The sequence below is a fragment of the Zonotrichia albicollis genome, chromosome 14 (genome assembly GCF_047830755.1).
Source record: "Zonotrichia albicollis isolate bZonAlb1 chromosome 14, bZonAlb1.hap1, whole genome shotgun sequence".
Classification (NCBI taxonomy): domain Eukaryota; kingdom Metazoa; phylum Chordata; class Aves; order Passeriformes; family Passerellidae; genus Zonotrichia; species Zonotrichia albicollis.
The window spans coordinates 4,123,475-4,148,245 of NC_133832.1; the positions used below are offsets into that span (position 1 = coordinate 4,123,475).

The following is a 24,771-nucleotide window of genomic DNA, read 5'->3' on the forward strand; positions in this document are numbered from 1 at the left end:
TGCTTTGCTGGGAGTGTGGAGGAGTGCAGGGGGATGTCAGCCTGCACTCTGCCCCCAGCCAGTGCTGAGAGCTGTGACAGCTCTGGAAGCAGCCCTGGGAAGGGAGGATTGCATTCTGAACTCTGTGCTCACAGCAGGAGGAGTTCAGGTCCAGGACTGGGGGCAGCCTGAGCAAGCAGGAGCTGGAAAAGAAGCACATGCCAGCTGAAACGATGTCCAGGTGATGTCTGACACCTGCAGGGGTGCCTCCAGCAGTTTGCAGAGTTCCTTAAATTCTCTGTCTGTTTCCTGTGTTTCAGTGAACACCTTAATCACAGCTCACTTCTTGCACAAGTTTTATTTATGTAGATCCGTTTAGATGGGGCAAAATAGGTGAGGGTGTCTTCAAACACCACCCAGGCATGGAGTAAAAAGGATGCTATAAAGGAAAGTAATGCAAACTGGTAACTTTCCATCTGCCCTGCTGTGTAAGGATTGGAATTGTGCCCCAGGATTAAATCCCTCTCTGAGATAGATGGGACTGTACAAACCCTTTGTTCCTTTCCAGGCTGTCTGCTAACTCCTGTAGCTGTCTAAGCATCAGATACTTGAATTTTCAGACCCTTCAGAGCCATAGAAGATGAAAGATTTCAGATGAAGAAGCAAGAGAGAGCCAAAAGAAAATGAGGATTTAAAGAACACTGCTTGTCAGAGGAGACCAGCAGTGCCTCATCACTGCACATCTGCTGCTCCAGTGCCTGGATTGAGGGAAAACATCAGCAGGGAGGTCTCACTCTGCACTGCAGAATCCCACAAGGGGTTCGGCTGTCAGTCAGTGCCTGAGGTGTGGAGTGGAATGAGGTTCTTTACTGCCTTGGATACTCTCTCAGAAGCTGGAAGTGTCTCCTGCTTTGCTTTCCTTAGAAAATGGGGGTGATGGTTCCTCTCTGTCAGGGCTCCCTGCCCAGGTGTGTCATGGGCAGGGTTTGCAGGAGGGCCTGTCTGGTGATGTCTACTCTGCATTTCTGTCTGTAGCCACACTTCTGACTGTGCTTAAATCAAGATCTCCAGTGTGCAGCATATTTTACAGCTGATTTTAAGCCCAGCATGGCAGTAACAGAGGTGTCCTGCAGCACAGGAGCTTCAGCAGGCCTTGGCTGTTAAGCAGGCCAGTTCAGAAATGCATTTCTGCTCTGCCAAAAGTGCTGTTAAATTGGTGACTGCTTTATTGGATTGAGTCAGAGGGATCCTCTGTCACTCCGTGTGAGCAAGGTGGATGATATCTGGCTGGAATGATTTAATGGATTTACAAAGCTGCCTCCATGGAGAACACCAGTGATGCTTCTGCACTGTGCTGGCTGAGTGATAACACCTTTCAGCTTTATAAATAGCAGAGCAGGCAATCCCTGCAGTGTGTGGGCTTGAGGCAGTGCACAAAGTGCCACTGTCACCCTGACCTGCTGCCAGAGCTCAGCACAGACACATCCCTTGCTGCAAGGATCATGATGGGGATTTTTCCAGCCAGGAAGGGGCTTGAGAGGAGGTGCAGGGGCTGCAGAGAAGATCTGGCATCCCCAAATGAAGCAGGTCCAGGAAATGGTCACAGCCCCAAGCCTGACAGAGCTCAAGGAGTGCTTGGACAGTGCTCTCAGGGTGGGAATTTTGGGGTGTCTGTGCAGGGCCAGGAGTTGGACTGGTTGATCCTTGTGGGTCCCTTCAGGCTCAGGATGTTCTGTGACTCTGTGTTTCTGTGACTCTTGTTCCCATTTCTCCCCTCTCTGTCCCACATCTCAAATCTGCAAGCTTTGGCTTAAAGTTGGGAGATTTTTAAACCCAGAGAATTTGGGACACTTTCTGTCTGGTTTCTGCATCAATGAAGTTCACTCCGTGACTCACACTCTTTACTTCACACCCCAGAGGCTAGAAACTTCTTTTTTCTTTTTTTTTTTCCCCCCAGAAGAACACATTCTCATATAATTATTGAACTCCCAGAGCTGAGGGCTGAAAATAAACCCCAGCAAGCGTGGCTAGACTCCCAGGGAAGTGACAAGCATGGCATGACTGCAATCCAGTCTAGTGGTGCAGCCTGTGAGCAGCTAGGGGAGCTCACAGCCCTGGGGAAAGCTGCTCTCCTGGGCTGAAACAGCTCCTCGATACCCTGCTGAGAGTGATGCTGCTCACAGACCTGCTCCTTGGGGTGGTTTATCCTCCATCTCAAGCTCAATGCCAAAACTGTTGCTCTCAGAGTCACTTCAGAGGCACTTTGCAGACAGTGCAGTGCTGCTCCCTTGGCAGAGATCAGTATCTTGTGAGCCATCTGTCCTGTAAGAAACAATGCTGCCTTGTCAGGGAGATGGTGAGAACGATATCCTACACGCTGTAATCTGCGATTTAGCAGCTCCACGCAGACGTTCAGGAAAGGCTGGCAGCATGAAAAGCACAGCTTTTATCAGGAGTGCACAGATAGGAAGGAACCCCAAGCAGCCAGGGACGTTCTGCAGGTAGTCCTTGTTTGGGGAAATGAAGCAATTAGTTTGCTTTCCTCTCTGCAGGTTCAGTGCTCACCATCCCTGTCATGTGCAGTAGATCACAATTTTGGTGCATGGCTGCCATGATCTGACCTTTGGTTTAGGTAGAAGCCAGGAGAGCATAAACCAGGTGTGCAAAGGGAGAATTTGGTGGAATTGTGGGTGAATGAATGTGGGAAATGGATCTGTAGAGAGTTCTCAGGGTGTGACAGAAGGCTCACATAGTGTACATCTGTATGCAAACCTTGAGATGAGAAATACTGATTTAGAGATGCCATGGAGAGAGGAATGGACCTAGAAAAAAGTTTCAAAGGATGGCCTTACAAATAAGACCAGGTACTTTGGAGAAATAGAACTATGGAAGGTGCGTTGTATTAGTACCCACAAGGAGTAATTTTAGATGTTTGGCTTTAAGACATTTGCAGCATGGTGTGTCAAAAAGCTGATAGCCTAAGAAACACAGTGTATTGTTATTAGGAAATAGTTAACTTCTGATTGTGATGGAGTGAATTGTAACGAGTATTGTCTCACCCTTCACATGAGGCTGAAAATGGAATAAAAAGTTTTGAAAATGCCTCTCAGTTACCCCATTTCTGGGTCAGTAAAGGGCATTTTCTGACACGTGGAGGGAGGAGAGCTCAGCTCCTGCCTCGTTCCTTGGCCAGAACTGTAACTCTGCTGCCTAGCAGGGGTACCTGAGGGATGCACCAGGAGGGGACAGAGCTCTGTGGCACCTCAGGAACTCCCAGCAGGGAAAATTCCTGACAGGGAGCAGGGCAAGGAGCCTTTTCAGAGCCTTGGAGGGGAAAGATCAACACCAAGAGGGACAAAGAAATCTGGGGAAGACATCTGAGGTGATGACCACCTTGTGGGAGATTTTCATTTAACTGTGAGCTCTCCCTCCCAAGAGGGGTCAGACAGAAAAGGAGAAAGTGAGGCTGTATCAGAAGAGACCTGGGAGGGAGGAGAAGGGAGAAAGGGAGGACAGGGCATCTCCTCAAGAGAAAAAGCAATGCCTTGGACTGGTCTGTGAATCCAGCAGTCAAGACAGACCCCAGGGGCAAGGTATTTGTTAACTGTTTGCTTTTTAAGGCTTGCAAAACGTTAATATTTTAAGTAGTTTATTCTTCATTAGCATAATTAAGAATACATAAGTCTAAACTCAGTGAAAACAGAATTAACAAATTAGCAGGTGCAGGGATTTGGAAGCGAGGGGTTTGGGAAAACAGAGCTTGTAAATGTCGGCATTAAGTAGAGCAGGGGAATCGTGCCAAGCCTTATTTATGGATTTGTGCATTTCCTTTGCCTGGGCCCACTCCTGCAGCCAAAGGAATGCAGCTCAATTTAAACATGAACCCCCTGCAGTTCTACTGTAGCTGAGCCTGAACCCCAGAGCACATAAAATAAAATTCTCCTGAAAAGAAACCGATGAGCCTCACCTCAGATGTCTCTTGAAAACTGAGGTGTCTTGAATCAACACTTAACTGAACAGGGCAGCAAACTGTAAAATTGAATCCAGGAGAAAATGGGAGAAAATTTTAGAAAAGTATCTTGATGAGGGGGAATATGAAAAGAAAAAAGCAGTGGCATTAAGGTATTCTGCAGACAAGGCTTGGGGGGGGGAAAAAGGCATCCTGTGCCCATGTGAGAAGTTCCCCTTAGGAAGACCAAGAACTGATTTCCAAAACACTGCCCTGCAGAGTTTTCAATGTGTGACAGAGTAGCACTGTGGGATATTTAAAATAACGTTTTTCCCTGGTAAAATGGGACATTTCTAGTTTTTATCATCACTTTCATCACTTGCTGCACTCCAGATCTCTCTGACACTGGGCTCGTCTCAGCAGGCACCAAAGAACTGTTACACCTGCTAAGATCTAGGTATAGAATATATATGTGTATCTGTATTTATGGGGTTATTTGTTTATCCTGCTCAGTTACCACTTGCTGTCACAAGGATGAAACCAATAACTTCTGTTCTGCTGCAGATTTCCAGCCCATACAACATGAGGATGAATTCTGTCTGTCCTTTAAAAAGGACTTTCAGGTCTGTGGCTCAAAAGATCAGGGTGTTATTATTGCTGGTAGCCAAAGGGCACAATGTAAGGATGGCAGAGATCAAGGAATAACTGTGGTTACTCCTACAAATCTCTGACCCAAATCTCTGACTTTATTGGAATGATCTGGAGGTTGGATAAGCAAGTTTTATACTGCAGTTGTTATTCAGGAGCCTTTTAGGGCATTCATGGAAGCAAAACCCTGATTCTGAGCATTCCTTCACTTAGAAGCAGTATCACAGTGTTACTCCTCTCCCAAGCTGCTTTATGTCTGTGCAGCATTTTTGGAGTCTTTTGGATTTGCCTGCTTAGTACTTTTGAGAACAACATTTTTCCACTTAAAATGGATGTGATTTTACTGCCTACAGCCTTTCTGTGGGCCTTCAAAAACTGTCCAGTCTGCAGTTCTGGGCTCTCTCCTGAGCTATGTTAATGAACTAGGATTTGGCTCTGCTTCTTTATTTTATCTGCAGACTATTCTGTTTATTATCACTGTCAGGAGGAGCTCGCTCACACCTGCTTTCTATGAAGATTTCTCCTTTCTGGATGGCTTTTCCACCTCCCCATGAAGCTGAGGCAGTTGTTTTGTCCAGGGACTGTGAAGGATGTGATGACCAGGGCTGACTTGTGCAAAACCACGACTGGGACAAACTGTGGCTGCCCTGTAATTGTAATGCTCAGTCTCCATCCTTTGAAAACCCATTCAGAGAGACCTTTTGCTTGTGGAAATGTTTCTGTTTCTCAGCTCTGCAACCATCTGGGTGGCTCAGACTGTGGGATTTGGTGTGCCTGAGCTGGGCAGGATCCAGCATGGTGAGGAGGCTGCATGGAAAGGGGACAGAGCTGCATTGTGTGCAGCTGCTGCAGGAGATGGAATCTCCCCACACCAAGCTGTGCTGTATTTAATTCAGTCACCTGCTCTAACTACTTCAGATGTTTGGATCTTTCAGATTTTTCTTCCTCTGTCTGGAAGCCTCTCAAAAGAATAATTTTTTTCTCCCATGAAGGTTTTAGAACAGGGCAATGTCTGGTGGTTTGTTCCTTTTGCACAGAGGGCAGGCACACAGTGACTGCCAGGCACCAGCACCCTCATGGGAGCAGGGTGAGCTCTCTGTTTGCCCCATTTGTTCAGACACCTGTGAAGGTGGTGTGCTTGCTCTCCATGGGGCACAGACTCCTTGTCTTCCTGTCCCCAGTGTTCTGCAGATGCAATGGATTTGGCTTTTAATCCCTCTGTATTTACCACTGTTTAGAATTTAACTTGGGAAAGAGAATTCACGTGTTTTGCACTTTTTGATATCCAAAAGGTGCTGCAGGCAAATGTAGTATTGTCTAAAAAAGCCCTTTTTTTGCAACTAGGAAACATTCATTTGAGAATTGAGCACACGAGTTTGCCTCTTCCTTCCAAGAGCCTCCAGTCAGGTTTGAATGCCAGAATTGGGAACAAACCGAAAATGGAGCCAGAGGTAGAATTCCTGCAGCACAGGAGCCCTGGAGGCTCAGAGCAGGGCTGCAGGTGATGGATGCTCCATGTGCTGGGTCTGACTCTGTTTTTACAGGTGTGACAGTGAGAGCAGCCCAGCAGAGCTTGTTCAGAAATGGGAACTGATGGCCACTGATAAACCCACTCATTGCAGATGAGAAAAGGAGCCCAGACTGTTGCTGTTGGTAGTTTAGAGCTCGCTGCCACTGCCTTTTCCCCTCTTTGGCCATTGTGCCATCAGCTGGACGTTCCCCTCCTACCTGGGTGGTTCACTTGCTCTCTCCAGCTGGGCTGAGGCAGGTCTGACACTCCTCACTGCTCTCCAGATTATCCTGCTGATTACAGGAATGATGAGCCAGAGTGGGAACAAGCAAAAAAACAACAAAAAACCCCAATCTCTTGTTTAATAGCTGCAGCAGGCAGAGATTACAAGCAGCAGGCACAGAGGCAGTGGACACAGAGCTGGAGATGATAATGATGCCATGCTACATTAGTGCTGCATTAGCAGATAAGACAACAGGGCAGCGTGCTTGACAGTATTTCTCAGTTCAGTTGACATCTCTTTTTTGTGGAAAATGAATACATAGCCCATCTCAAGCAAGTAAGGGACAGAGCAGTGACGTCAGACAGACAAAATGAGCTTTCTGTTCTGCCTGCATTTGAAAAGATATGTACTGGGAATATATTCCAGGGCTTATTTTTTTTTAATCTTCTCACAATGGTACATTTTTATTTATTACCACCTGCGTGATGGCTGTGTGGAAAGAAGTGGGAGAATTGCAGACTGAAAATGCTTTATTATAAAAGTAGCTAAAAGCATGTTCTGCAGCCATTCCATCACTAGGAAGTAATTTTAATCATTTTAGTAGCCCAGACTGATTTCTGTTGAGGTAATACTGAAATATTCCATGGCTGGGTCAGTACTTCCCCCTCCTGCTGTATCCCAAAGAGGAGCTTTGCATTTGGCTCTACACCAGCGGCTTTTTCTGTCATCCTTCCCAAAGTTGTGTCTTGCTCTGCAGCTCCTGCACCTCTGCTTCCTTCTCCCAGGTGCAGGGATAACTCCTCTGGCTGTGCTGCAGGGAAATCTGGTTTGCAGCTGGTTTTTATTGCAGAACTGCTCTCCCCGTCAGCTCAGCTGAAATTTTAGCATCGTTAACACCCCATCAGTGCCCTGTGAAATTCACCCGTGGGCCAGCACTGGGGAAGTGTCCATCTGCATCCCATCCCTGGGGTGGATCAAAACACACAGAACTATCCCTGGGCATGCAGGAGGCTTGAGGGAGCCCTGAGCATTTGAGATTTCTGGTGAGGCCAAATTCTCCATCCATGAACTATGCTCTGCCTGGCAGAGGAGAACATCCTGGTGCAAAGGGAGCTTCTTGCTCATCTTTGAAGAGAATGAGGCAGGTGAATCCTCAATGCCTTGGAAGTGGACACAAAGCTGAAGCTTCCAGCAAAAAGCTTATATTATATATATATACACATAAATATAGATCTATATATCTCATACAGACATATAAAACCACGTATATAAATCCCCATATGGGGTTGCTCATGAGTCATCAATTGATTATGCAGCGGAAGAGACTTCTACCAAAGAGTTGTCCTTTCCAAATCAAACATATATATCTTGGATAATTGTCACCCTCCCCAGGAAGTTAAGATTTGCAGTTGGGACTTGAGTCAAATTGTGACATTTTGCGTTACTAGCACAAAGGATTTTCTTCTGGTGGCTGTAAACTTTGTGCTCTGAAGTTTGAGGTTTGTCTTTCTTCACAGACACTTCTGGGTTGGGAGGTTCTGTGCTGTACCCAGGGAATTGATGTGTTCTTTCCTAGGCCTGGAGTGAGGATGAGTGAAAAACACTTCATGGGGAATTTCTATCTGCGTTTTTTGAGGACATATCTCCACTGTGAATCACTGCAGCCTTGCATTTTTATCACATGTCCTATTAGTGCTCTTCCTTTCTTCATGTTGGGCAGTGAAAGTGGATTACTCATCCCCAATTTTATTAGCTGTCACTTTCTCATTTTTGTGTTGTGCTGTGGCCCTGCAAGTTTTGGACAGCACTTACTCCAGTCAATGATATATTTTATATAACTTATGAGCTGGATATAAACTTTCTGAGATCATAGGGCTTTAGCTAAAAGGAATTTACACAGCCATAGAACCAGAAGGTCACTGCAATTTTATAATTTTAAAACACGTCTGAAGTCATACATTTATTCAGTCATGGCTCTCTTTGCATTTAAAAGCATCAGGAAAAAATTCTGCTTCTGTGATGAGAGATCATGAGAGGCAGTGAGACTTAGGGTTGTAATCTGGTTCCCACTGAACTCCGTGGAAAAAGCAATTTTCTGGAACAAGGGGGTATCTTTGCAGAAGGAAGGGAATTGCAGAACGTTACAAAGTCACTTTTATTTCCTCATACTGTGCTCAGCCAGGCATTGTTAGTAAATAAGATCTAGAGCACTTAAAAGAAGGATCCAATCAGAAATTCAATTGGTCCATTAACTACATGTAATATTATTTACCTAAGTGGCCCTTGTGGACCATTTCATAGCTCAGGTTGATAACCTTTTTTAAACAGATCAATAGTACTGAGCAGGCAGTGTGTGAGCACCATGAAAGTCAGGCCATTTTCACAGTTATGGGCCGTGATTTCCAGACCTGGAGTCCAGATTAGAACTGCAAAATGAGGAAAATGCTCTCCCTGAAAGAGTAAAAAGAAAACAGCCTTGGCAAGAAGGATGGGGGGAAGCAGTGGAGCAAGATATGTTGCAAGGGATCAGTTCTTTGATGGGGGTGATAAATGCAGGTGGCTTTTGCAGCACATAAACCCTGCCCAGGTCTGAGAGAAGGTGCAGTGCCATTTCACACACTGAGTTTCGCTGGTTGTCTTGGTTTGGAAAGACAGGAGTCTGCTAAGGAAGGCAGGATCCTCCCCTGAAATGGAGAATGTAAACCCTCCCCACCCCTCCAGATTGCTGTAAATTTTAAATTAAGGGGCTCTCAGGCAAAAATATGGGAGCAGGAAATAACAGTTCTTTAATAGGGAAGGAAAAAAAACCTGATAAAATAAACAATGCAGTACACTAGAACAGCACTGACAGAGTCAGAACCCAGCCTGACACCCTGTGGGTCAGGGTGTTGGCAGCAGTCCCATTGGAATTGTGGCTCAGCCCTCCTGCAGTGTCAGGGGTGGTTCTGCTGGAGCAGGATCCTGTAGAGAAGGATGGATTCTTCCTCTGAAGATCCAGGGGAAGGAGAGGCAGCTGCTGTTCCTTTGGGGAATCCAGTGGAGAAGCCGTGCTGGTGTTCCAGAATCTCCAGATTATATCCAGGTAGGAATGCTTGGCTCCTTCCTCTGGGCTCACATCTCCCAGTGGGATGCTGTAGTTCTTATCAGCCATGCAGGGACATTCAATAGTCTGTTATCAGCAGATGTCCCCTCAAGAGGGAGGAGTGATTGTGGTCACTCAAAGAGAGAGATAAGGCAAACTGCCCACTTGACAAAGGTAATCTGCCATACAGATGTAATAGAAAACATCTTGCATTGCAATCTGAACGCTGGTGTGCGGGAGCACCCAGCCCTGCTCTGAGCATCCTGCCTCGTGGGGGCTTTGCTGGCTGCTTTTAGGTGTGATTCAGAGCCCCAGCAAGTGGCAAAGGTAACTCTTTGCTGTTCGTTTCATGTCCAAAATCGGTGTTTGATCAGTTCCTCAGATGTCAGCTGGCAGCTAAATTCAATACCCCAGAGTCTCTGTGCCTCCCTTAAAGAGGCAGCTCAGCCATCAGGAGCAATAGTGCTTTCCCACTTCTGAATCTGCTTCATGGTGATGATCAAAGCAAATAAAATCCAGGAAAGTCCTGTTTTATAATGGTCCTGGTGACACATGGCTGTAAACTGGCTCTGGCTGCCTCCCCTCCAGCTCTGCTCATCCCATTACATCCAGGTCACCCTGACTCCCTGAGACAGGGCTGTGTGGGAGTGTGGGGTGTGTGGAAAGTGGGAACTGAGGGATGGCTCAACTCCCAACACACCCTAAAATCCTTTTGTAGCGACAGCTCATGGAATTTTTAGTGGCAAAAGGCCAGAAACTTTCCTTCCCCATACCAGGCCAGCTGTTCCTGGGCTAAAACTCTGATTTCTTGTGCCAGGCTGAAAAGGCTTGGAGATTTGGACTAATAATTCAGGGAGAAGGCTGTTTTGTTTCCTAGGATGTATAGCACAGTCCCTCAGCTCATTATGGATGGCTTTTCTAGATTAAAAGGAAAAAAGGATTGTTTTATTGAAGAAAACTAAACAAATTTGACATTCCACACCATTTATTGACCCCATCTGAGAAGCCTTTAGTTTGAAGCCAACACATGAAGGGCATCTCTGCTGGAGAGAGGTGATAGAGTCCAAACTGAGTGCTGTCCCCCTGCTTCTATCTTGAGTAGTTTGTTATATTTCTCTTGTTATGGTTCTCTTGTTTTTCTCCACCTGTTTGTGGTGCAGGTATCACCACTGCATTAACCAGTCACTGCGTATTGTCTGAGGCATCTGCACTCAGGCATAGGCTGGAAGAATTTTCCTTGCCCCAAATAGTAACCCAAGTAGCAGAAAATGCCTCTCTGAGAGGAGAATTCATATGGAAAACATGTTTTCAGGCTCTCTGCACCCATTCCAAAATTTTAGTGTGACTGGGTTTCTAGTATTTGCAACCTTTCAGGAATATCACTGCTGCTTCTCCCTAGGCAGCACCTGTGCATTGCCTTCCACTTCTCTTACCTGGATTGCATCAATATTTTTGTAATTTTGGACTGTTAAGGAGGAGACAGGACCAGTCTGGGAAACACAAGGGTGTAGGGCCCACCAGAATTGTTTGCTGCACCTTGGGAGCCTGGTGGTGCTGAGAGGGGACAGCTGGAGCAGGGATCTTGTACTCATTCCTTCCATCCACAGGTGTGCCTGATGCTTTGTTAAATAATTTTGCTTGACAAAGACGTTGGGTCTGTAAATTTTGCTGGATCTCTGGCTGAGGGACACCTCAATAGATAAAGGTTTTGCTGAAATCTTTCATGAACTCAAGGCAGACATTTTTATTATTTTCTTTTAATCCTGCCTGCTATTATTTCCAAACCCAGTCAGCAGCACGTGTTTGTCAGGCTATGCAGGCGTTGGCATAAGAGGAATTCAGGAAGATCATTAATTTTGTGAGTCTTTCCTGTTTGGTTTTATTGCAGCTTCCTATATGCTTGAGGTATGAACATTATTAGCTTTCTTTGGGCTGGGGTTCTACTGGGAGATGAGATCTCCCTGAGGAGTTGAGATATTTGAAGCTTTCTTCTCTTTCTCCAGAACTGTTGGGAAGGAAAGGGATGCAATGCTGGCATGATGCTTCATAAGGTGACATTTGTTATAACTCATTGCAAATGTTACTCACCATCTACAAAACGTCCAATTAAACTAAAGAGCAGTGAAAAATATCCAATTCCACTTTAGCAGCAGCACTTGTTGCCAGAATCCCTCATGGGTTTTGGAGCCAACAGATTCCCCCAGGAGACCTTTACATGGTGCCTGCTGTCCTCTGGCACCAGTCCCACTGGTTGGTGTTCCCTGCTCCCATCAGCCAGACTGCCACACAAGGACACAATTCCCTTCCCATTTGGGGTTCTTCTTACTTTCCCAAAGATCTCTTTGGTCCTTAGTTGTTACCAGACCCGTGCTGCATCCTTCTGTCTCCTGTTTCAGTGGGAATCAGCTGGATCCCAGAGGAATAACGTTTTCAGAAACAAAATTTGAAAATGACCTGTGATCCTTGGTGCTTTTCAAAGTCAGCGTGGTTGGTTCTACATGCAGTTTATTGAAGCTTCTGAGTCACTGAGGTTCTTAGCTCTAAAAGCTTTAGTGGCATAATGTTCTTGCAGAAAATCAGACAATATATTTATGGTTTCTAATCAGATTTTGGGTCCCTTTGTCTCCAGTGCCTTTGTGTGTGTCTTGAGGTTGAACCACTGGATTCTGTGGTTCTGCCTGTGCAGAGAGACACATGTGAGCACTGTGCCAGCATCTCTGGGTAAGTAACAAACACAAACTTCTCTGGCACTGGGAGGAGAGCAGGATCCTGAGTGAGCACATTCCCCGAGGTGCCAAAGCAGCTGGTACAGATCCCTGGCTCCCCAGGAAGTTCTCAGATGCAGCTTTGCTGTCTGCTACAGCCTCCCACTGTTCTGCAGTGTCAGCTGGGCTGGAGCTCAGATCCACCCACTCTGGGAAGGCAGAAATGCCGTGGGGGCTCTGTGGCTGCCTGGGGCGGCACCTGCAGAGCCCTCTGCACCACCACAGCCTCCTCATCACCGTCCTTCATCAGCACCTCCTTTTCTCCCAGCACAGGGCACTACAATGTGCCAAAAGTCCAGCTAATTGGCTGCAGGAAGCTGTTGAGCAAGGAGCTGGAATAAGTCAGCCAATTAGCCATAGCTGCTGGTGGCCCTGATGCTGGCCTGGTGTCCTTTGTCAAAGCCAAGCAGAGGTAGACAAGCCTGGTTCCTTTTTTCCTTACCTGTGAATACCCAGCCCGTGTCTCCTGTGACTCCAGTCACCTGCTGGGATCTTTGAGGCGTGGCAAGGAACCTCAATTCATTCAGTTTGCTGCACTTTTTCCAAAGCAGGATTTACTTCTCATTTTCCTAGACCACAAAACAACATCGCTGCCTTTGGAGAGCAAGGGTGGGAGCTTTCTACATCAGCCTGTCTTTAGGTCCTATTTATAAATGAGGAGAGTGAGAAAAAATGTTTAAAAACATGCAAGCTTTAAAAAGAAAACCATGACCTAGTCGAAGAGTAAACAGTAAGGAGAATAAAAGACTTTTAAGAGACGGAAGCAGAGAAGCAGCAGCAAAAATGTTCAGAATGAATCTATTACTGTAAAGAGGAGGCTGTAAATCAGCAGCTTCCATCACTGACAGTTCAGAAATGCTGAGGACCTGGCTTAGCAGTGGAAGAGGAGGAAACAAAAGGACTTTGAGTGGGAAGTAAAGCAAAGATGAGAAATCCACTATTTGCGTGTGATAGATTACCCATAAACATCAAGACATTCTTCTGACCAGAAGAAAGACATCAATGGCATAGTGTTTAAACAAGATGGAAAATTATACTGAGTTTCTGTCATAGTGAGTGGTGGTGCTTTCAGGTAACCCTTTGAGGTGGGGTTGCTCAGGGGGTGTTATGAATACATCTTAAAAATGGACGGGGAGCTTTTCCCCTGATGGCCCTTTGGAAGCTTGTCCCCTGTGGGGCTGTGGTGTCACTGATGTGTGGTTCCCCTCCCTCACAGGTTGCCTGGTCACTATGAACCATGGCCCAGCTATACTACAAAAAGGTCAACTTCTCCCCGTACCGAGACCGGATCCCACTGCAGATCGTGCGAGCGGAGGCAGAGCTCTCGTCGGAAGAGAAAGCCTACCTCAGTGCCGTGGAGAAGGGGGACTATGCCAGCGTGAAACATGCCCTGCAGGAGGCAGAAATCTACTACAACATCAACATCAACTGCATGGATCCTCTGGGGCGCAGTGCCCTGCTCATAGCCATAGAGAATGAGAACCTGGAGATCATGGAGCTGCTGCTGAGCCACAGCGTCTACGTGGGGGATGCGCTGCTCTACGCCATACGCAAGGAGGTGGTGGGAGCTGTGGAGCTGCTGCTCAACTACAGGAAGCCCAGTGGTGAAAAACAGGTGGGTTGAGTGTTCCCCTTCAGTTTTGAGCTGTTATCGTGCCTTAGGAAAGTGCTGCTGCTCAAAGTCCTTGGTGTTGGTCCGTGGCTTTAAATACCAGAGCAGACGTGGGTATTGCAAAACGAGGGATGCCCTGATGATGGCAGGAATGATGCATCTGACTCCATGTTCTCAGAAGGTTAATTTATTACTTTATGATACTATATTATATTAAAGAATACTATACTATACTAAAAAATACAGAAAGGATATTTACAGAATGCTAAAAAGATAATAATGAAAACCTGTGGCTCTTTCCAGAGCCCTGACACAGCTTGGCCCTGATTTGGCCAATGAGTGAAAACAACTCACACCAGAATCCAATGGAACAATCACCTGTGGGGAAACAATCTCCAAACATATTCCAAATGAGCACAACACAGGAGAAGCAAATGAGATAAGAATTGTTTTCCTTTTCTGTGAGGCTTCTCAGCTTCCCAGGAGAAAAATCCTGAATGAAGGAATTTTTTCAGAGAATGTGAATGCCACACCTGGGCAGTCCTGTTTGGATGGTAATCTCCAGCCTGAACAAACATGTTCTGCCTGATTTAAACACTCATTTTTTTCTCTCTCACTCAGTGTTCTTTCTAGCCCCACAGTGTTTGTGGACACACTGATTTATAGATTGATTTATAGATGAGCACTTTCTAAAGGAATTTGTGGCTCTCTGAAATTATATTACAATCTGTAAATATGAACTATTGCCACGCTGTTGTGCTGATATTAAGTGGAATTGCTTTTCATAAGTAAATCCTGAAAGCACACAAGCTTATTTACAGCTGCAAGCAAGCAAACAGTCTGCTGGGTTTCAGTCCTTTGCTGTAGTGCAGATGGATCATCTTGGTCTCCCTCTCCAGAGAGCTCCAGGGCAGAAATGCTGAGGCAGGACATAACTTACAGCAATGACTTGTAGGAAGGATCCTGAGCTGCAAAGCCACCTCTGAGTTACATAAGGGTCTTGTAGGAAAAACCACCAAATCTGAATCCTATCACTTCAAGTGTCACCTATTGTCACCAACTGTTTTTTTTTCTGATTTTCTTCCTTTCATTTGTAAGCACTACTGCCAATAACTAGAATAATTTATGTACATTGCTGACCACTGATAATTTTTGCGTATTCACTGCTTAGAAAGGAACATCCAAAACTTGGATAATCCTTATATATCAAGCCTCCTTTTGAAGGGAACACATCCCTCTGTGTGTGTGAAGGATTAATACCAATCAATCACGGAAGAAAATGTTTTCAGTGCATAGGCCCCTTGGCATACAGTTTTTCAATAGTAATTTCATGTAGCCAAGCAAACAATAAGGATCAACCCTGACAGAATTCAAGAGTGCTCAGCTTTATTATTTAGAAATAGCAGCATTGTGCATGCTTGTAGCAGTGTGATTCTGATGTGTGGTTTAAAAACCAGAGAGATAATGAAACTCCTCTATCTGACCTAAAAATGGAAGTGTTAGTACTGAGTTTTAGTCTGACAAAATGCAAGCAGCAAAATACAGACCATCCATTAAGAATGAGCCATTTTTTCCTTGTTCTTCTAGAAATTTGAGCATCCTGCAGCTCAACAGGACAGAAAGCAGAACAGAAAAGTTTTTTTCAGCAGCACAAGGAATTGCCACTGATTATAGCAAGCTAATGACAAGTTTCTCCTGAAATGTCATGGAAAGCAAGTGATGGGATTCAAGTGATGGGATTCATGTGGATTTCTGTAACATCCCTTGAATACCAAAACTTGTGTCCACTCAAATCCCCAGCCCTGCTGGCTTAACTGGGCAGAGACAGAGGTCCATGAAATGAGGTTGATATATTACAGCTGAAATTCAGCCCCAGTGTCTCCAGTTCAGTGATCCATTTCATAGTAGGCCTGTTCCATTTTTGTTATCTCCATGCCAGCCCTCCTTCTGTAGCCAGAATTGTATCTGCTGCAGGGTTTACAACTTGGAGGAGAGCATGTGTGGGGGAGAGAAGATGCGGTGCCAGTTTCAGCTTTATTTACAAGGTTTGTTACAAGAGCAGATTTCGTCAGTGTATTTTAAACTAGCACTGGCTTGGTGCAAGATTCTGTGAACAAACTCGGATTAACTTCCCTGGCTGGGGTTCAGGCTCTTCTGAGGACTGCAGGAAGAGTTTGCCGGTAGAGGGCTGCAGGACTGGACTGGACTGCCCTTGCAGCTCTTTCACTGACTGCTCATGCAGTGATGGGGATGAACATTTATTTCGTGTGTGGTGATAGGACAAGCTGGGCCAAAGTTGGTTATTTTGTCAAAGGCCAAAGTTGGTTATTTTGTCAAATCCCAAAGCTGTTCCAGGAGGGGTTTCTGAGCACGAGCTCCTGATGTTAATTCCACAGCAGTATCAATATAAATTCATCAGTTGTCCTTGCTGGACCCTTTCTCAGAAGGTCCTTTGGGAGCCCCACACCTAATTGCTTTCACAAAAAGCACCTGATAAAGCAGATTAGCACAGCTTTGTCCTCATCAGCTACTTAGATGTTCTAAAACATGTAGAAACGCTGCTTTTTTGTTCCTGTAGTAACAAAAGAATCACACCTCACAGGAAGGTTTCTGTCTGGCTGTGAAATTCATAAGATGCTATCACTGCACTTCTTACATATTAGATTTAGTATAATCTATTAATTAAATGTGCAGAGGGTTCAGTTTGCCTGCACAAGCCTGTGTGGGGACAGCTTTTTGGTTCGTGTGTGCCATCAGGGTCTGGCTGTCTCTGCTGCACTCTGGGCAGAGGTGCAGGAGCAGCATCCTCTGAATGCTCTGTATTATTGAATGTTCATTCACCTGAGCCTGGGCTCTGGGAGACCCTGCTGGCTCCCTTTCCCTGCTGCCTGCCTCTGAGCAGGTTATTTGCCTCTCTCCCTGAGCCTGGTGTCTCTCTGGGCATGGAGAGCTGTTCCTATTTGCGTCTGTTCACGTCAGCCCTGTTAATTGTTGTCTTTGCATCTCCAAAGCAGCTGAGCAGCATCATCCAGCATAATCCATTTCATGGGTGTGTATCTTCAGCCTTATCAGCGTGCCACAATCCTGACAGCAGCTCTTACAGCTGCCTCGTTCCAGCCTCTCGTGGAGTGGCAGTGGCTGGATGTGGTTTGGAAAAGGGACCCCCAGAACAAGGTGGGAAGCTCGGCCAAGGCAGGTTCACTCAGCAGCCACAGAGTCTCCAAGAGGAGAGCTCCATTCCCGACTCTGAGAGCTGCCCGAGGGAAAGAGCTCTGCTTTTCCACCTGTAGGATGACCTTTTCAGGGAGCAGAAGTTGAAAACCTTTCGAGTACACGTAGTGACCTTTGCTGTGCTCCTTATGTAAGAGAATCAGGGTCTCGTTGATGCTGTAAGGCCCAGGGTGGGGATGGATGAAGGCGGCTCAGGGGCTGGGATCCTGTCATTAAGTGAATTTTTCTGAGTCATTATTCTGCAAACCTTTGCTAGCCTGCTGTTTAAGCGCCATTTACTGCGAATGCGGTGACAATGGCAGGGGTAAGTCACAGGCAGTAACTATAACAACCCGGGGCTCGGCGCAGGAGCAAATTGCTCTGTTTACATGGGGAGAGCCACCTCGCTCCAGAGGATGCTGCAGAGCACAGCAGAGATCGGCAGCGATGTGCTCCAGCAGATGGGCTTCTTTTTAGGGTTATCTCCAACCGAGCTTTGTGGGCTATTTTAAGATCTTAGTGTTTCTTATCAAATCCGTGCTGCCCAGTCCAGACAACAAGGAATGGTGTGGCCAGCAGGAGCAGGGAGAGCATCCTGCCCCTGGCTGTCCCTGGCTGTCCCAGGAGCAGGGAGGTCCCTGTGCCCCTGTCCCTGGCACTGTGAGGGCACACCCTGAGTGCTGTGCCCAGCTCTGGCCCCTCAGCTTGGGAAGGACCGTGGGACACTGAGCACATCCAGAGAGAGGGGCTGGGAACACAAACCCTGAGAGGAACCCCTGAGGGAGCTGGGGGTGCTCAGCCTGCAGAAAAGGAGACTCAGGGGTGCCCCCATCGCTCTGCACAGCTCCTGAAAGGTGCCTGTGCTCAGCTGGGGCTGGGCTCTGTCTGCAGGAACTGACACAGCCAGAGCACACAGCCTCGAGCTGTGCCAAGGTTGGATAACAGGAAAAAGTTTTTTACAGAAATGGTGATAAAGTTGTGGAATGGCTGCCCAGGGAGGTGGTGCAGTCCCCATCCCTGGGGGTGTTTAACAAAGCCTGGATGTGGCACTGCATGCCAGGGTTTGGGTGAGGTGTTGGGGCTGGGGTGGACTCGATGGTCTTGGAGGTCTCTTCCAACCTGGTGATTCTGTGAACTGAGAGCTGTGGTTTTGGGTACTGAGCTGTGACTCTGTTGGTGGAGCTGGGGAGGAGGCTTCACCAATTACAGGCAGGGTAAAGCTAATGAACTTAGAGCTGTTTTGAAAGATGCTGTTGGCTGTGGGAGATATTTGGGTCAGTGAGAAAGTTATCATTGTGCAACCATGGGAAGAGCATAGAGATGTTCTGGTGTGCTTCACTCCCAGCAGAGAGAGTAAAGCCCAGGCTTGAATGACCCATCCTCCTCTTCAGTAACCAAACAGCTTCCCTAATTTTTTGATTTTTACAGGTTAACTTCCAAGGGTTACATAATTTACTCCAATTACTCCTTTTTATAAACCATAGATCTCTTTGACCAGCTGGTCTCTTAAACCATAGCATAGCTTGTTTTTTCCCAAACTCATGGCAGGCATTTGGAAACCAAGCAACCTGTTCATGAATATTAAGAGGAACAACAAAACAAACTAATATTCCTGGAACCTGGAGGGTGTGCAAGTGTTGTTTTTCTGCAGAGGTTTGTAGTCAGCAAACATGCATTTTTCAGGAAATAAAAGTGAGCCTAGTCTGGTGCTGTGATAGTTATTGTTTGATTTTTCTGGGCAGTGCAGAGGCTGATGTTGTACTGCGTCGGAGCAGAGGAGGAATATAGGTGTACTTGGCATGGCAATCCATCCTGAGTGATGAGTGTCATGTTATTTAAATAAGACAACAAACCACTGAACAACCAACAGAAAGTGCAGGGATAGGTCTGAAATAGCAAAACTGAGCAGCTGCAAATGCAGTATTGACTTTGGGAGAGGCTTTTCTCTTTGGGGGTGGAAATGTTGAAATGCAAAGTTGTCTGTGCATGGGACAGGTCCAGTAAATGCATTGGCAAAACAAGGCAGTAGGCACACAGCAAAACCAGAGATCTGGCTGGCATCCTATGGGGTTGAAATTAACAGGGAACTTTAAATTATTGGGTTGTTTCTTAATTCAGAACTACTGTACAAGCAAGGGAATGTATATATGAAGCCTGTTGAATGAATTCTCCTTCCCTGTAAAATCTTTTGTCTCTCAACCTATCTGATCTTTTTGAGTTTTGCTGTTTATTTTCCCCCTAAAAGTGCTATCAGATGGTTATTTTTGCTACACAAACATCAATACAGTGAGTTCTGCTTTCAGCCAAGCTGGAGGCTGCACGTAACCTTCGCCAGCAAAGAGCAGGAAATTCATGTCTGAAAACTCCCATTTCCCCCTGCATTTGATTCACCCTCAATTTACCAGCAGTAGCTGTATTTCCTGACACTTGGAAACCTATTGACATCAGTACAAATTTTCCAGATGAGGCGTTCAGGGGCCCATTGGTGTGAATTGTGTGTGTGGGGTGGTGGCGGGAGGTGCGTCAGAGCGCTCAGGTCTCGCCTGCCTCTCTGCCCTCCTGCCAGGGCTGTGCTTGCAGCACTCCAGACACGGACTCTGCTGCCTGCTGAGCCCTCCTCCCTCCTTTAAGGAGCTGTAATCAGTCATCTGAATGGCTCCAGGTCCACGAGCACCTCCACGGTGGCTGTTTCCTTCACAACAATCAGAGCTGACATCAGCTGTTTGCATAAGGAGGGTACCAGCATCTCTCTCTGCTGGCTGGCAAACTTAGCAATTTGCTCTCGTGGCAGATGGCTCCAAATTAAGCTGGTTCACAGATGGGACTACAAATGCAATTCCTCAATAATGAGAATAAAAAGAGAGAAAAGGGATCTTAGGGTTTATGGCTGTGATTTGGTTTGTTCTGATCTGTTTGGTCCTTCTGAATCAGTGCCATCCATATGTGTTCCAAAAGAAGGAGTTTGCAGGTACAGCCTCTGGAAGAGTATGGCTGTGAAGAGGAGACTATAGAGAATAAAAGGCAAGTTTTCAGTCTTAGTTGCTAATCATCAGATTGGTACAACATTGCTGCACTGGATAGTGTTAGTGAACCTAAAATTCGACCTCAAAAATCCCCTTTTAGGTGAGCTGATGAGTGAAAATTGGTAGAAGATTGCTGCACTAGATAGTGTTAGTGATCCTAAAACTTGACCTCAAAAATCCTCTCTTAAGCAAGCTGATGAGTGAAAATCCACATTAATCTTTGTTCAGATCCCACAGATGAACAGCCTAGAGACAGCCTTTTGTGAAACAGAAAATAAAGGTTGCATTAAACCATTATATTCTTGCCCAAATCTAATAACTTTCTTGAGACAATGTGATTTAGCCTAATTTCCCTACTGACACAGGGTTTTGTCCCATGTCCAGAAACCTGTGGAAAGTTTAGCCCTTACCACTGACAGGCCTTGATTTTGCACTTGCTGGTACAAGCTCATTGCCAGCCTTGTGCTACCATTTAAGTCAAAAGAAACAGTTCAGTTCTCCAAAATCTCACAGTGTAAAATCTAGATTATGCAGGCAGTTGGAAAGAGGAGAGGTTTAGGAGCAGGCATCTGTATGAAGGAATTCTGTGGCAGTTCTGAATGGTGGCTGAGGAGCACTGGAACAGAGGAGAACAGGCTGATGGGTGTGACCCAAACCAGTCATTTCCACGTTAACAGGAGGGTCCAAAGTGAAAAGGAAGGGCAGAACCTGGTTAGAAACACTCCTGAGCAAGAGGAGGTTCTGAAGAGTAGAACCAGTGAAGAAAAATACGGCCACAAGTTCTCAATGTGGGAATGTTTGAAAGCAACAATAAGGAAGAAGGATCATGTCTGAAAACAGAGAAGCAGCTTCAAAGCCTAATGGGTCCATTAGCACCCAAGCTTTTCATTATTTTTATTGATGCAGTAATAATTCACAGTTATAGTTAACATGCCTTTGACACTGGTGGCTGCCTTCAAAATGAATTCCATCTAATTAAACTAAACAACAGAGGAATCAAAGATCACTTCAGCTAATGATTTCATTTAACTGGGAAATTCTTTCCTCCCTCCCCATTGCCTCAGTCCCCAGATAATCTTAAATCTAAGGGATAAAGAACTGGGTGAAACATCTCCTGGACTCAGGAGATGAAGGCAGTTGCAGATACCAGGTTTCTAACAGTGGCAATAAGGCACTGGTTCCCTCTCCTGGGTCAGCATAAACTCTGTCATTATTTCCTAGGGTGCTGGTGGGGGTCAAGCCAAGAACTGCATCACAGCATGCACAAACCTGCCATGCTTGTAATTGAACACACAGACAGGTGAGAAGTCAGGGATTATTCAAGATGCTTCCCAGAGAATTGTCTTTACTGATCTGTGGGAGGATTCTGAGCACTTGCCTGCTCTGGGCACACTGTACAGAGAATTTTCAGTCATGTGTGGTGGGTTCTCAGGATTCAGCTGGGTGGATGAACTATTATAGGGCAAAAAAATCCTGTTTGTGCTGCTACACAAGGGAACTTCAGGGCTCTCTGTAGATGTGTTGATTAAGGAATTTAGTTTCAAAAATCCATATTATCTACCCATCATCCATAGATGTGCCTAGGTACCCACCTCCCTTGGCTCCTAACCCCCATTAGAGCATCCTCTGACATCACTCAACACATGTTTGCCTCTGCTCTGTCTGAAACCCCAAACCCAGAGGTTTGACATGGCTGTTTAGATTCCCTGATACAGATTTGTGGGAGACTCTTCCTGGTGCAATAGTTACAAGACATTTTTTCCAAGGGAAGCTTCTCTCAGTGGGAAGAGTGAATGTCACAAATTGCAGGCTCCTGCAGAACAAAGCTCTGGGATCTATAAAGATCTGTGAAGAACTGCAGGGCAGCTTAGCAGGAGTCCCTCAGCCTCACCTGGCTGTTGAATAGAGCTGTGCTGGGCTGGCAAAATCACATTTATGGATTGTTTATCCCTGTAGGAGCAGTATTTTGCTGTCCCATGGCAAAATACAGCCTGGTGGGGCAGCACTTCGGTGGCAGTGGTGGTGGAACATCAAAGAGGCATTGACTGGGAGCAGTATTTCTTGTCTCTGAGTTGCTGCAGGGAGGGAACGCTGTGATCCAAGGTCTTTGCTCTGTCATTGCCTTGGGAGGATGCTGGAAAACTGCAGAGAGGCTCAGGGCTGTGTGAATGGTTGGTGTTTAGTTCATGGCAGTGAGGGAGGGCTGGTGTGCTCCAAGTGCTCCTCAGGCAGCAGAGGATGAGGCAGTGCCAGGCTCTGCAGCAGCAGGGGCACAGCATTACCTGGAGGCTTTTGACTTCCCAGCACTGGGGATATCAGAGGGAGTCACTGACAGAGTGGGAATAAAGGAGGATCTCAACCACACAGATCTTTTTTTTTTCTCTTTTGTGCAAGCCCCTGCCACCTGTCTAGGTTGTCATTTCTTTGCTGTTCCAAACTCTGGGGTCTTTTCAGAAGCCACAGCATCTTCTTGGTTGGTAAAACAACAGTGCCACTGATGTCTTGGGAAGGCTGATCTAGGACAGAGGCTGGATAGAGTTAAAGAATAAAGCAGGGATTTATTAAAAGGCCTCAATAGATCCACCTTAGGCAGCACAAGAGCCCAGCCAGGGCTGCACCCAAGATGAACCAAAATGCGCAACTGCTCACAGGGTCTTTCACTTTGATCAGTTCTGCTCCATTTGCACCTTGCAGTTCATTGTCCCATTCCAGCTTTAGCCCATGCAGTCCCACCCTGCTTGTTTTTCTCTCTCCAGCCCACGTTGTTTGTGCTCTTGGGCTGAGATTTGGATCATTTGTCCTTGGTCCCCAGCTGGAGCAGAAATTGTTTTGTCTCCCTACGCTCACCATCCCCTCATATTAAGCCCAGATCTACACACCAAAGCAGCACAGAATGTGAAAAATATAAAAGCTAAAACCTGAGGCATCACCAAAAGCACAGCTTGGTAGTCAGAATGGGGAATAATGAAGCTCCTGGTCGGTGAGCACCAGGATTTGTGTTTTGTGCAGCATCAGGCAGCGCTGGGCTGGCGCCAGGGGCAGTAACTCACTCCTCTCCCTGACACTGTCTCATGATCCAATCTGATCTAAATTTTTTTCTGAAGGAATGTGATTGAATATGAATGCAACCCAAGGAAAAAGCCCTCCCTCTTCAAGCCCTGTCAGCAACTTATTACCTCACCTAAACTTAATGAAACATCTCTCATCCACGCAAGGTGATAAATTACAGGAAGAGGGGATGTTTTATGTACAAAGATGATATAAAAGACTGTAGATAGCGTGATTATTAACCTATATTAGCACATCTTGTCCTTGTTACCACTAAGAATAGATAATACAGAGACCAAGAAAAATGAATCAAAAAACTGGACAGCTCTCCCTCCTAGAATAAAGCCTGAAAAATATTAGAAAAATAGTAACTGTAATAAAATAAAGATTACCTTGAAGATAGAGCCTCAAATTTCCAAATAACCATAGGCTGTCTTTGTTTCAGTTCTGTTTGGGGTCAGGGGAAAGCTTATCCAGAAAATGAAAAAATATCTCAGATGCAGCAACATTGCAAGGTCCTTAGAGTAGTTAAGAAATTTATAGGACTGAATTAAGCAAGCTCTTTAATAAAATTAGTTTCAAAGCTTAAAACCAGCATTAAAAATAAAGAATAAACCCTAATAACTTTTACTCAGAACAGCTGCTCCTATCACAGAGTAACTCTTAAAACGGTAATGAAGAAAGGTGGCAAAACCCAAACAAACAGCATTTTGTGTTTCCAAATGAGGGGAAAAAGTACCAATGATCAGGAACAAGCCAGCTAGTCTGCCTGTCCAGTCTTGAGGAGCTCATTCAGTTCACTGCCATGTCAGTAATTCTGGACTTACACCTGTGTTGGTGTCACAGTCTCAGGAAAAGCTCCAGCAAGCAGCCAGGGAATCTCTGCATTTTGGGAAGACCCAGAATATTGCATTTTTGGTAGATCCATAAAACACTGTGAGCCAGGTCCCCATGTCACTTGGGCCACTTCAGCAGCTTCATTATTGCCTGGATTTGTGACAGTCCTGAACTTTTGTGCTGTGTTTGTTCTGCGTGGAGGAGTGTCCCCACTCAGTGAGCCCAGACCATGCAGGGGTGTGATGGAGCCACGGTTCCCTGGAGATAACATCACTTAACATGTGATAAATCAGGATAAAATATGTGATAAATTAGGACTGCAGCAGGCTTGTAAAACATTCCTGCACTGAGGAGAAGCCAGGAGAGGCTGCAGCTCCTCGTGGCACAGCTCCTGTAGGCACTCCCAGCCCATCTCCCTGCTCTGAAGTGGTTCTGCTCTTCCCAGTGGCTCTGAAGTGCATCAAGGCACAGGAATTCAGGGCAAAGTGAGCTCAGGTTGCACTCCAGCTCTGCACAAGAGGTTCAAACACGAGGTAACTCTTGTCAGTGTCCCCCTGTGACTCGCAGAGTCAGCCACAATGACTGCACTCTGCATTCCTTCATCATCATCAAGTGCCTCATCTCATCTCCTGCACACGCAGGGAAGGAGAGGGCTCAGGAGAGAGGCACAGAGAGAGAGACAGGCACAGAGACACACACAGAGACACACACACACATCACCAGCCTGGGTCTCTGTACAAATCACAAACAGGACAGGACTGCTTAGCAATGTGCTTTGAGCTGTTTTATTTTCCAGCATCAGTCTCATCCCATGGGTATGACAATGGGAAGATGGCATCAGCTCACATCCGAGGCAGCAGACAAAGAACTTAATGTTACAACTTA

At 46.0% G+C, this 24,771-nt stretch overlaps 1 protein-coding gene across 2 annotated transcripts in view; it reads left to right on the top strand.

Annotated features, from left to right (window-relative positions):
* Positions 1–24,771, top strand: part of TRPC5 (transient receptor potential cation channel subfamily C member 5) — a 110,178-nt gene that overhangs the window by 17,540 nt on the left and 67,867 nt on the right. For both annotated transcript variants that reach the window (XM_074551861.1, XM_074551860.1), the window contains one exon: positions 13,373–13,771. In XM_074551861.1, the coding sequence (XP_074407962.1) occupies positions 13,394–13,771 (378 nt within the window). In that variant the 5' untranslated portion in view covers positions 13,373–13,393. The remainder of the gene's footprint in view (positions 1–13,372; positions 13,772–24,771) is intronic.